Source organism: Panulirus ornatus, chromosome 17, assembly GCF_036320965.1.
Source record: "Panulirus ornatus isolate Po-2019 chromosome 17, ASM3632096v1, whole genome shotgun sequence".
Classification (NCBI taxonomy): Eukaryota; Metazoa; Arthropoda; class Malacostraca; order Decapoda; family Palinuridae; genus Panulirus; species Panulirus ornatus.
In genome coordinates, this window is record NC_092240.1 from 8,965,868 (window position 1) to 8,980,000 (window position 14,133).

At 39.2% G+C, this 14,133-nt stretch overlaps 1 protein-coding gene across 4 annotated transcripts in view; it reads right to left on the bottom strand.

Annotated features, from left to right (window-relative positions):
* Positions 1–14,133, bottom strand: part of LOC139754557 (uncharacterized) — a 182,140-nt gene that overhangs the window by 53,546 nt on the left and 114,461 nt on the right. Inside the window, exons 1-6 of one of the 4 annotated variants that reach the window (XM_071671908.1) lie at positions 12,984–13,149; positions 12,382–12,504; positions 12,093–12,237; positions 10,037–10,222; positions 8,982–9,136; positions 7,291–7,464 (exon numbers count right to left, since the gene is read on the bottom strand). In XM_071671908.1, coding sequence (XP_071528009.1) covers positions 7,291–7,464; positions 8,982–9,136; positions 10,037–10,222; positions 12,093–12,197 — 620 coding nt within the window. In that variant the 5' untranslated portion in view covers positions 12,198–12,237; positions 12,382–12,504; positions 12,984–13,149. Of the gene's footprint in view, positions 1–7,290; positions 7,465–8,981; positions 9,137–10,036; positions 10,223–12,092; positions 12,238–12,381; positions 12,505–12,983; positions 13,153–14,133 lie in introns of those variants that run through there. The other 3 variants (XM_071671910.1, XM_071671912.1, XM_071671909.1) reach the window with 3 other exon arrangements.

Consider the following 14,133-nt stretch of genomic DNA (forward strand, 5'->3'; position numbering starts at 1 on the left):
AACATGGTAGGGACAGTCCTTAGTTGGTTCTTTTCAATACTGCATTTAGAGGACTCTATTACCATTTAAGAAATCAGCTGTTACAAAAATAGTCATTATCCATTCATTAATTTTTCTCATAAGACACAAAAGCAAAAAGGTAAATGAAGAACTAAGGATGCATTAGAATATTCATCAACTGTTGGGCAGATGTTCATATAAGTGGTATGACCAGTACTAATGTTAATTCAAAATTTCATTATCAGTATCTAATAATCAGTTTTCAAATCATGCATCATTGAACAGGGTATGAACAATTCTCAAAAACCACTAGTCCTAGACTCACAATCAAATACTGAAAAGATTATACATCAAATATAAAAGCTTTGCTTTAATTTCCTATACAGCAGATTCAAAGCAGTGACCTGTATCAAAATAAGGACCATTTGGTTGTTTGAATAGTCGGCAGTAGTTGGAAGGCAGCCAATGACCAGGGAGGTATATCACAAGTACTACCCACCTGGGTATCGGGAGGTTTATTGACAGCTTAGAGAGCCAGCTGTCTTTTTTTTCTGCCTCACCTGCATGTGGACTACTGGCATTCTGTCCACAAACATAAAATCTCTCCTTGTCATACATAACACTTAACAACACTTAACTCACGCAACCCATTCTTCGTAACTAGATTTTCCTGTGATGAGCACTATACTCTAGCCCTGGCTTTTGGCAAAATAGTAGGAGCAGTAGATAGCAGTAGTAGGTAGGAACATTCAGGCAGGAGCATTAGGTAGAAGTTGTAGGTAAAATTCGTCAGAGGAAACATTATGAAGGAACCTCTGCAAATACTGCGCTAAAGTTGCCCTCTGCCAGTGTCCTGTTACGGGTGAGGCAGTAAAGGCTTAGGAGTGGCACTGGAGTTCATTAGTTATTGAGCGTATTCAGAAGGCCACCCCCTTAAGGGAGTTCTAATTGGAACAGGCATCAGAGATATAGATATATATATATATATACATATTTTTTTTTTTTTTTTTGTCGCTGTCTCCCGCGTTTGCAAGGTAGTGCAAGGAAACAGATGAAAGAAATGGCCCAACCCACCCCCATACACATGTATATACATACGTCCACACACGCAAAATATACATACCTACACAGCTTTCCATGGTTTACCCCAGACGCTTCTCATGCCCTGATTCAATCCACTGACAGCACGTCAACCCCGGTATACCACATCGATCCAATTCACTCTATTCCTTGCCCTCCTTTCACCCTCCTGCATGTTCAGGCCCCGATCACACAAAATCTTTTTCACTCCATCTTTCCACCTCCAATTTGGTCTCCCACTTCTCCTCGTTCCCTCCACCTCCGACACATATATCCTTTTGGTCAATCTTTCCTCACTCATTCTCTCCATGTGCCCAAACCATTTCAAAACACCCTCTTCTGCTCTCTCAACCACGCTCTTTTTATTTCCACACATCTCTCTTACCCTTACGTTACTTACTCGATCAAACCACCTCACACACACATTGTCCTCAAACATCTCATTTCCAGCACATCCATCCTCCTGCGCACAACTCTATCCATAGCCCATGCCTCGCAACCATACAACATTGTTGGAACCACTATTCCTTCAAACATACCCATTTTTGTTTATGGATGGGGTTGTTAAGAAGGTGAATGCAAGAGTTTTGGAAAGAGGGGCAACTATGCAGTCTGTTGTGGATGAGAGAGCTTGGGAAGTGAGTCAGTTGTTGTTCGCTGATGATACAGCACTGGTGGCTGATTCATGTGAGAAACTGCAGAAGCTGGTGACTGAGTTTGGTAAAGTGTGTGAAAAAAGAAAGTTAAGAGTAAATGTGAATAAGAGCAAGGTTATTAGGTACAGTAGGGTTGAGGGTCAAGTCAATTGGGAGATAAGTTTGAATGGAGAAAAACTGGAGGAAGTAAAGTGTTTTAGATATCTGGGAGTGGATCTGGCAGCGGATGGAACCATGGAAGCGGAAGTGAATCATAGGGTGGGAGAGGGGGCGAAAATCCTGGGAGCCTTGAAGAATGTTTGGAAGTCGAGAACATTATCTCAGAAAGCAAAAATGGGTATGTTTGAAGGAATAGTGGTTCCAACAATGTTGTATGGTTGCGAGGCGTGGGCTATGGATAGAGTTGTGCACAGAAGGGTGGATGTGCTGGAAATGAGATGTTTGAGGACAATATGTGGTGTGAGGTGGTTTGATCGAGTAAGTAATGTAAGGGTAAGATAGATGTGTGGAAATAAAAAGAGCGTGGTTGAGAGAGCAGAAGAGGGTGTTTTGAAATGGTTTGGGCACATGGAGAGAATGAGTGAGGAAAGATTGACCAAGAGGATATATGTGTCGGAGGTGGAGGGAACGAGGAGAAGTGGGAGACCAAATTGGAGGTGGAAAGAGGGAGTGAAAAAGATTTTGAGTGATCGGGGCCTGAACATGCAAGAGGGTGAAAGGCGGGCAAGGAATAGAGTGAATTGGATTGATGTGGTATACTGGGGTCGACATGCTGTCAATGGATTGAACCAGGGCATGTGAAGCGTCTGGGGTAAACCATGGAAAGCTGTGTAGGTATGTATATTTGCATGTGTGGACGTATGTATATACATGTGTATGGGGGTGGGTTGGGCCATTTCTTTCGTCTGTTTCCTTGTGCTACCTCGCAAACACGGGAGACAGCGACAAAGCAAAAAAAAAAAAAGAAAAAAAAAAATAAATATATGGTTTAATTTGTTTATGGATGGGGTTGTTAGGGAGGTGAATGCAAGAGTTTTGGAAAGAGGGGCAAGTATGCAGTCTGTTGTGGATGAGAGAGCTTGGAAAGTGAGTAAGTTGTTGTTCGCTGATGATAAAGCGCTGGTGGCTGATTCATGTGAGAAACTGCAGAAGCTGGTGACTGAGTTTGGTAAAGTGTGTGAAGAAAGAAAGTTAAAAGTAAATGTGAATAAGAGCAAGGTTATTAGGTACAGTAGGGTTGAGGGTCAAGTCAATTGGGAGGTAAGTTTGAATGGAGTAAAACTGGAGGAAGTAAAGTGTTTTAGATATCTGGGAGTGGATCTGGCAGCGGATGGAACCATGAAAGCGGAAGTGAATCATAGGGTGGGGGAGGGGGCGTAAATCCTGGGAGCCTTGAAGAATGTGTGGAAGTTGAGACCATCATCTCGGAAAGCAAAAATGGGTATGTTTGAAGGAATAGTGGTTCCAACAATGTTGTAAGGTTGCGAGGCGTGGGCTATGGATAGAGTTGTGCGCAGGAGGGTGGATGTGCTGGAAATGAGATGTTTGAGGACAATGTGTTGTGTGAGGTGGTTTGATCGAGTAAGTAATGTAAGGGTAAGAGAGATGTGTGGAAAAAAAAAGAGCGTAGTTGAGAGAGCAGAAGAGGGTGTTTTGAAATGGTCTGGGCACATGGAGAGAATGAGTGAGGAAAGATTGACCAAGAGGATATATGTGTCGGAGGTGGAGGGAACGAGGAGAAGTGGGAGACTAAATTGGAGGTGGAAAGATGGAGTGAAAAAGATTTTGAGTGATCGGGGCCTGAACATGCAGGAGGGTGAAAGGCGGGCAAGGAATAGAGTGAATTGGATCGATGTGGTATACCGGGGTTGACGTGCTGTCAGTGGATTGAATCAGGGCATGTGAAGCGTCTGGGGTAAACCATGGAAAGTTGTGTGGGGCCTGGATGTGGAAAGGGAGCTGTGGTTTCGGGCATTATTGCATGACAGCTAGAGACTGAGTGTGAACGAATGGGGCTTTTGTTGTCTTTTCCTAGCGCTACCTCGCACACATGAGGGGGGAGGGGATGGTATTCCATGTGTGGCGAGGTGGCGATGGGAATGAATAAAGGCAGACAGTGTGAATTGTGTGCATGGGTATATATGTAGGTGTCTGTGTGTGTATATATATGTGTACATTGAGATGTATAGGCATGTATATTTGCGTGTGTGGACGTGTATGTATATACATGTGTATGGGGGTGTGTTGGGCCATTTCTTTCGTCTGTTTCCTTGCAAACGCGGGAGACAGCGACAAAGCAAAATAAATAATAAAAAATAAAATATATATATATGCCACTTTAGCATCAAACACATTCAACAAACCTTCAAAATACTCACTCCATCTTCTCACATCACCACTACTTGTCATCACCTCCCCATTAGCCCCCTCCACTGATGTTCCCATTTGTTCCCTCGTCTTACGCACATTATTCACTTCCTTCCAAAACATCTTTTTATTCTCCCTAAAATTTAATGATACTCTCTCACCCCAACTCTCACTGATATATTCTAACTTAATACTCAAATTAAGCAACTTGTCTCTGGCTAATTCTGGAGGGTGATACATTTTTCAAAGAAAAACTTTGCTACTGCATCTTGCCACCCAACTTTATATAAAAAAAAAGACTTGTTTAATTCAAACGGCTAAAAGAAAGATATCTTTCTTTCATACTATTCGCTATTTCCCGCGTTAGCAAGGTAGCGTTAAGAACAGAGGACTGGACCTCTGAGGGAATATCATCACCTGGCCTCGTTCTCTGTTCCTTCTTTTGGAAAAAAAAAAAAAAAAAAAAAAAAAAAAAAGGAGAGGGGAGGATTTCCAGCTCCCCGCTCCCTCCCCTTTTAGTCGCCTTCTACGACACGCAGGGAATACGTGGGAAGTATTCTTTCTCCCCTATCCCCAGGGATAAAAGAAAGATATATATATATATATATATATATATATATATATATATATATATATATATAATGGGTATGTTTGAAGGAATAGTGGTTCCAACAATGTTGTATGGTTGCGAGGCGTGGGCTATGGATAGAGTTGTGCGCAGGAGGATGGATGTGCTGGAAATGAGATGTTTGAGGACAATGTGTGGTGTGAGGTGGTTTGATCGAGTGAGTAACGTAAGGGTAAGAGAGATGTGTGGAAATAAAAAGAGCGTGGTTGAGAGAGCAGAAGAGGGTGTTTTGAAGTGGTTTGGGCACATGGAGAGGATGAGTGAGGAAAGATTAACCAAGAGGATATATGTGTCGGAGGTGGAGGGAACAAGGAGAAGAGGGAGACCAAATTGGAGGTGGAAAGATGGAGTGAAAAAGATTTTGTGTGATCGGGGCCTGAACATGCAGGAGGGTGAAAGGAGGGCAAGGAATAGAGTGAATTGGAGCGATGTGGTATACCGGGGTTGACGTGCTGTCAGTGGATTGAAGCAGGGCATGTGAAGCGTCTGGGGTAAACCATGGAAAGCTGTGTAGGTATGTATATTTGCATGTGTGGACGTATGTATATACATGTGTATGGGGGGGGGGGGTTGGGCCATTTGTTTCGTCTGTTTCCTTGCGCTACCTCGCAAACGCGGGAGACAGCGACAAAGTATAATAATAATAATAATAATAATATATATATATCACTTAGCTGAAAAGATTAAGAAGGATTATGGTCTTACAAAAAAAAAAAAAAAAAAGCACAAAAAACAAACTATTTGGTAATAAATTTTAAACATTAAGGCGCTATTCTCTCACAGGCTGAGCTACACTGAGAATAAGGACCAATTCATCTAATAACTAAAATACAAGATGGAGCAGAATTTGAACGAATAATTACCACAATAACATTGTACTTCCAATAATGTAAAATAAAAAAAAAATACATGTGGGGACGTGTATACATGACAAAGACAGATATCAAACACAGATCTGAATAACGCTCAAGATGAGACATAATGCCATTTTTCTATAAAACTAATTAAAAGTGTCATTATCAGTTAAACAGAGGAAACATGAGACCAGTAAAAAATACTCAAAATGACTATGATTGTCTTGGACACCCTTGAGAAATGCCTGTCCTCCCAACCTAAAGATACTACACGAGATGAGGCAATGAATGTCAAGCTCCTGCTGAAGGAAACCTGCCAGTTCATTAATTCTTCAAATGATAATCCTATGGCAGTTCAGCTCAGGAACTTAGCATCTAAAGTACTGTTTGCTCTGAGTTTAAACAACTTTTCCGCCGTCTTCAATAGAATATCAGACAGGTTACAAGAACTGAGCATTAGTAACTCTGAAGAAAGCCCAGATTACACTGATATTGAATTGATACAACATATTAACGTTGATGTCCACAGACTCGTCAAGCTCCTAAATGAAACTATTCAGAAATTCCGGTGTTTGCGAAAAAGTGTTCAGATTGTGTTGATGAATTCACTAGAAAAAGCAATATGGAATTGGATGGACACGTACCCAAATGAGTTTGCTGATTTACAGAAACGAAGAAATGAAGACTTAGCAAAGTGCTGTGAGATAATGTTTGAACATCTAGAGAGCTATGCTGAGAGCAACAAGCGAAGAGCGGCAGTTTGGCCCCTTCAGATAATGCTTTTAGTCCTTTCACCTAAAGTATTAGAAGAAATTGTGAATGCAGATGCTGGTGCTCCTTGCTCTCAGAGACATTTCAAGAAGAAGCAGTTTATTGACCAGCTAAAGAAAGCTCTAATTCCTCACAACATTAGTAAACATCTCACGGAAGCAGCAGCTGTAACATGTGTTAAATTGTGCAAGATTGCAACTTACATTAATATCAACGATTCTAACAATGTGGTCTTTGCATTAGTGCAGAGTGTTATTAGTGAACTCAAGAATTTGCTCTTCAACATCGTTAAACCATTTTCTCGAGGCCAATCTTACATATGTCAAGATGTAGACCTCATGATAGATTGCTTTGTCTCACTTTTCCGCATCCTTCCACACAACAATGAGGCTCTCAAAGTTTGTTTGAATCCCACCTCACCATCACCTTATCACTTTGTTTTGGTCAGCTCTCTCTACAGATACTAATCCTGTATAGTGTATGGTGGACTAAGCACATAGTGTGCCGTAATCTTCATTTTCCTGCCTACATTTGAAGGAGCAAAAATGGTTTCTAAGCTCTTTTGAGGAGTTTATACATCCCACATCACCTGCATTTCAGATAAGCTCATAGAAGACTTGCAGGCCCTAGCTAGACACCCCTGGACAACTCTTGGCAGCAACATGGGGTCTATGCAATGCTATCCCTTGTAATTAGACCAGATTTTTAGGTCTCTATTAGTGATTAGGGAGTGGGGGGCTGGAAATCCTCCCCTCTCATTTTTTTTTTTTTAATTTTCCAAAAGAAGGAACAGGGAAGGGGGCCGTTGAGGATGTTCCCTCAAAGGTCCAGTCCTCTGTTCTTAACGCTACCTCGCTAACGCGGGAAATGGCGAATAGTATGAAAGAAAAGAAAGAAAAAGACTATGATAATGAGGTTACATATGTTTACATACCATTTAATGATTTGCTCTACAGACACAACTCCAATGCAGCTAAATCTCCAAAGAAATGTAAGTGGAAGGCTAAAGAATGCATTTTCTTTGAGCAACTGTTCTCCAACATCTGTTGTAGCTAGCATCTTTCTTGAAATCAAAAAATGGGTGGTTGAGATGAGTCCTTCCAGGTCACTAGAAAAAGAATCATTATAATTTGTTATAAGCATGATCACATACAAATTCTCCACAAATACCTGAACCCCAGAAGGCATTCATATTCATTTTCGATGGTGTGTTAATCAAATTGATTACTATTTTAACAGAGTGTCTACACATAATTTGAAGTTTCTTTTAAGTCTTCCAAAACATGAGTCATTAAAAAATATCCTCCTAAACAGGTCTAAATTTTCCTAAAGATTCAATTTTTCAGTTAAGCAATATTGAAGGGTTTAAATCTCCCACTGGTGATTTTCACCACATGTAATTCCAAGTTGACATAAAATTTCATTATCAATCTCCATTTCCTTCCTTTGTGAGAGTGTGGAATTACTTATTTACAGAGAAGAAGCATGCAGTTCTACTCTAGTTGGACCCCACAACTTTTAAACTTCTGGATGGTCTGCAGTCACAGTTTAGTCATCTAGCTTAATCCACTCATCCACAACTCTAATAGTGTAAAAGTACTTCACTTAATCTTGTACAAGAAATTTCTTGCTATGACCTCTTAGAGCTCTTTCTTTGGATCTTTCAATGAACTCTCTGACTAAAAACTTGAATGTAATCATCTTACAAAGTAGGCAACTTCATGGTCCCTAACTTCAATCTGCAACTTGTTTCTTGTGTCAGATATAATTATGTTGCTTCCATGTGAATCCTCTAAATTATCCTCATATTTCTTTGCAAACATAAGAAGCATATTCTAACATAAGAGGTACATCCTACATGAAAGACAGACAACTGATTGTGCAAGTGCAACCATTGTGTGCTTTTGGTGCTACTGTGCTAGAGAAGCAATCAAATATAAAAATGTAAATAGTTTCTGGAATATTTTCTTATCCATAAAATTACTGAAAATCTAACATTAACCAGCAGATAACCTGCCTGTTTAGCAGTTCTTCAAATAAGATGTTCTGGTGAATGGCTGAGTGCTGTGTTGACCCAGGCTTGTTAGTATGGTTTTGCAATGCTAAACACTGCGCTACAGAGGCTAATTTGCATGTGCAAGATTATTTTGGTATTTGAGAGAAAAATGCTCCTTCCAGACTTCTGCTTTCCTAACATGACCGTTACATTCATTATTCATATTTTTGAGCACTGGAGTTCACCAGCTATAAAACTCTTTCGTGATGGCCAAACCCTTGAGAACATTCCTTGAGGGAAAGGGCAACAGAGATATAGACAAACAGATAGATAGATAAATAGATAGAGAGATTAAGCACTATAAAACTGTGATAATCAAAGTTAACAAGCTCAACTATTTGTGACAAAAATATAAACTTTCAGTACTCTTCTGTTCTAAAAATGATCATAATCAAGTAAACTGATGCCAAACAAATACAATACAGACCATGAAGCTGAAAGTGTATCATAAACCAAGACACATGAAAATATGTTTCACATAAGTCAAATCAGAACATTCTAAATATATATGATTTTCTTATGCCTACCACGAGTGAGATTACGAGCACTGGAGTGTTCATATACCGTACCTATGACAGTCCTGTCCATCCTGAATCAGGCGTGCTAGTAATTTTACCTGGGCCAGCACCATGCTTGTGGCTGCAACAGATACCTCAATGCCTAGTGATTCTGCTTCTACTTCAATCTGCTCTAGGATCACTTTTTTTGTAATATCACTCAGATCCTGGCAAACAAGGAAAGGATCATGAAACCATGTTACAAAGACAAACATCTAAGAATCATTTCTCAGTGAACAAGATATCCAAATTTCATTTAACCTTTACTCATATGTACTACATATATCATGAAGAACCTTAAAGTGCTGAATCATGCAGAAAGTTGAGCATGAAAGTATGTAGTAGTGGTCTTCCATAAGAATGTAATTTAGGTAATATCTATATACTCCCTGAAAGTATCACTTAAATCAATTGTTCTGGAAGATTTCATTCCTACAAGGAAAAATTCTAAATACAGTAAGACCAATGCACTGTGTAAGAGGATGAGTAAACTGATGATTCACATGTATGATACACTATGATCAATGGTTAAATGTTAAAAAATACTCATACTAATCTCGATATAAAAAACTATGAACATAAGATTAGCATCAGAAATGGAAAAAGATAGCTTTGATCCTGTAATAAAGGTATGCACTAGATTCTATACTTGCTCTCATCTTATGCAGCACTCTTGTGAGTTATCAGATTACCCTCAGTGAGTGGAGAAATATAAGTGCCATATTATGCTACAGTCATACTTCATGCATGCAAAAGACATAACTACAATATGTCTTCAGGGTTATCTGAAAAATCTGCTTAAAAAACAATGCTGTAAAAACCAACCAAGAGATAACCACTCTGTGCAACAAGCCATAATGTTACACCACCAGCCCTAAATTTATACTTTGATCAATTAGTGTGAACTGGGCTGATGAGAAACCAATGATGATGTGGAAGGACAAAATAGAGAAGTATGTGAACTAAAGGGACAAAATAAAAGATGATTAAATGCACTATCTAAAGGAGATCTTGTACTATTAGGTAACTAAATAAAAAGATATACAAAATCTTTCTGAGGAACAAACCTCATATGTTGCATCAGTATGAACCTCCTCTTTGTTGAGTACTTCATTGCCTGGCTGTTCAGATCTATGGATAATTTTTGATTCCTTTCCTTTGATTTCTTTCTTGCCAATGTTATCAACATTAGAAGCCGTATGGCTTCCAATGCTGACAATACTTTTCTTAGTACTAGAGCAACCATCTCCTGCCTGAAATGTTGCAAACTTTATGAATTTTCATTTAAACATCCCTCAAACTATACATACAACATCATCGCACTAAGAAATACTCTCTCATCTATTCACTACTCTCTCATCTATTCTGTTGGTCTGCTGTTTCACTGTACTGTAAATCTTCTGCCTTTACCCACATTGCCCATTTACACAAAATATTTGCATTACTATTTTTACACTCTTTAATAATCAAAAGGCTACTTCTTAATTTCTGTCGATTATTGTTAGCATTCCATTCTTCTTCTATACTGTTGTCAGAATGCCATTTCTTGATTTTATGAACAGTAAGCTCCATATTCTCTACAGAAACCATGATCATATCATATATATTCAGTTGTTCATAACTACAGTTTTGTGCACAAATCATTTACTTTTTCTTAAATCATATCTTCAAGTCTCCAACTATGCTTATCTCACTGAAACTTGGTCAATCTTCACATTTTTGTTGATCAAATTCTATACCTACAGGAATCTTATAAATCCTTTATGGCATTTCCTCTACTTTTCAAAATCTAGGGGATCTTTCAGAGATGCAACACAAAAAATCATATACTGTACATCATGTCAAGGAAACAAGGAAACAGATGAAAGAATGCCAAACCCACCCACATACACATGTATATACATACATGCCCACACATGCACATACCTATACATTTCAACATATACATACATATACATACACAGACATATACATATATACACATGTACACATTCATACTTGCTGCCTTCATCCATTCCCGTCACCACCATGCCACACATGAAATGGTACCCCACTCCCCCTGAGTGCATGCGAAGTAGCACTAGGAAAAGACAACAAAGGCAACATTCGTTCACATTCAGTCTCTAGCTGTCATGTAATGCACAGAAACCACAGCTTCCTTTCCACATCTAGGCCCACAAAACTTGCCATGGTTTACCCCAGATGCTATACATGCCCTGGTTCAATCTATTGGCAACACGTCGACCCCAGTATACCACATCGTTCCAATTCATTCTATTCCTTGCATGCCTTTCACCCTCCAGTATGTTCAGGTCCCAATTGCTCAAAATCTTTTTCACTCCATCCTTCTACCTCCAATTCGGTCTCCCACTTCTCCTCGTTCCCTCCACCTCTGACACTATATCCTCTTTGTCAATCTTTCCTCTCATTCTCTCCATGTGCCCAAACCATTTTAATATACCCTCATCTGCTCTCTCAACCACACTCTTTTTATTACCACACATCTCTCTTACCCTTTCATTACTAACTCGATCAAACCACCTCACATGACATACTGTCCTCAAACATCTCATTTCCAACATATCCACCCTCCTCTGCACAACCCTACCTATAGCCCACGCCTCACAACCATACAACATTGATGGAACCACTATTCCTTCGAACATACCCATTCTTGCTCTCCACCCATCTGGAAGTTGTAATTATGGTTTTCCAATGTTTTTGATAATGTTTTGCACAATTCTTACCTTCATTCCTGTTGCAAATAACTATCTTTTGAGATATCCCTCCCTCTTTATCCAATGATAATGGGGGACCCCTTGCAGGAACTGGTTTTAAGTAGAGGAAATCACAAAAAGTAGTGTCTTGCAATAGAAAACAAGGTTAGAGTCCTTTGAAAGACTTCAAAAACCATCAGAAAAACAATTTCCTCCAAACCAAACCTAACAAAATTTGATGTATGTCTGAAACTGTAATGATACCCAATGGGCTCACGAGTAGATTTTCATGATATTGTACAAAAAGTATAGGCAAAGTATAGGCAAAAAGTAATTTTCCCTTCCCCTGAAAAGATATTCATATAAGTATGACCCTAAGGACAACATGTTGAAATACAAACTTTACCTCTCTTAACACTGCAGGGAAGTCATTATGAAGATCAATAATTTTGGCAAGGGCTGCTCGTACAGCAGCATGGCCTTTTTTGGTGCTGCTTGTTTGCTTCATCATATCAAATGTACCAATAATGCGAATACTGTACTAGAAACAGCTGAAAAAGAAAATAAACTTATTCATGCACTAAAATCTTTCATATCAGAAATATATGAAAAGGAAGGATCTTTTGCATAGCTATAAAGAAAAACTCTCTTTTACATTAAATAAAGAATGGTCACAATGGAAGTGTTATACTAACCAGTGAACACGTTCACTTCGTCAAGCTATATGTGAAGCTGTAGATGGGAAGCGATTTACTGGTTTACTGACAGGAGCATTGAAAATTAACAAAACTTAAAATGTCTTCATCCATTCGATTCTTCTGCAGAGCGAAATATAAATGGAAGGAGTGTGTAGTAGACAGAAGGGGGAATTAATAATAAAGTAACAGCATGCAACAGGGAAGTGATATGGCCAGCTTTAAATGATCTGAATGGATAGGAGGTGTGACAACTGCAGATAAACAAAACTTCTGTGACGTACAATATTCATATATTACAAAAATTTGGTTTGGATTGTAAAAAAAAAATTCCCGTAAGTGAGGAGGAATATGAAGAGGAGGGAAAGTGTGACGACAAGTCCTGTCAAACACAGAAAAACTACCTAGGGAAACATTACTCTAATAATACATTAATTATCTTATATTTCACCGTAATAAAGATCACATTATCCTACAGAGTTGATTTAAGCAAACAAGAGCCTAATGTGGACCTAAACTCTTCTCGCGTTTTCCAAGACTGCATCCACACTGTTTGATAAGTGTATTGTAGTTGTCATCGTAGGTCCTACTAGAGACCATACCTCATTCCCTTTTCTTTTGCTGGTGTATCTGTAAAATCCACGGGAGCATACCTCGGACTAGGATTTCCCTCACGTGTCAAGCCAATGGACTTTCCGCCAAAATGTTTGTTTACTAGTATAACAGAAAATGTCTGGCACACAATAGAGAAAACGATCAGAATTCTATGTTCATGGAGATACTATTCGATTAACACGAAGGGGGAAAACCCCATTCAATACATAGCAGAGACAACGTTCATAGGACTTGGTGAAAGAAGCGTTCAGGACGAGAATGAAAACGTTCGACTCTATAGAAACGGTGTTCGGGACACCACATAAAACGTTCGGTACATGATAGTTAACATTTATGTAACAACAGACGGAACGTTTGAGGACACGACAGACAATAATTCAGGACACAGTGGAAGAAACGTTCAGGACAAGAAAAAAACGTTCGACACAATAGGAAAAACGTTAGAGACACGATAGAAAGACGTTCAGTATATGATAGCGTCAGACATTTAAGACAAAGCAGAAAGAACGTTCCAGGACACAGCAGGGAAAACGTTCAGTCCACAGAAGAGAAAACGTTTAGATTATACCGAAGAAAACGCCAATGAAACAAGAGAAAACATTCAGTGCACATCTCAAACCATTCAGGGAAATGTTTAGGTTACGCAGAGAAATGGTCTAGGTCGTAGCAGAGATGTTCAACCTCCAGCTGGCAAACACCGATTAGTTCACAACGATACCACACAGAACAGAATACTTGATCATAGGGGGCCAGGTGTGGATATTCCCTCAAAGGCCCAGTCCTTTTATCTTAACGCTACCTCGCTAACGCGGGAAATGGCGAACGAAAGAAAGAAAGAAAGAAAAGAAGCAGTCTAAGAGAAAGAATGAACACGACGAAGTAACTCTGCAAATCTTTACTGAAGTGAAAAACAGGTGAGACAGAACCCCAAACGATTATGTCAGTCTTATCATTCCGAAAAAGTAGTGTATCGTTAAATTCATTGACTGACAACTATGAAGAATACACTTCATGAGCTCTGTACCTTTCAGGATGACGAGAACATTTTTGTAGGTTATAGCTACTATTTTACACATTCCAGAACAATCATACGTATACAAAATTCAGATCATCAACACGAGGGATGATACACATACC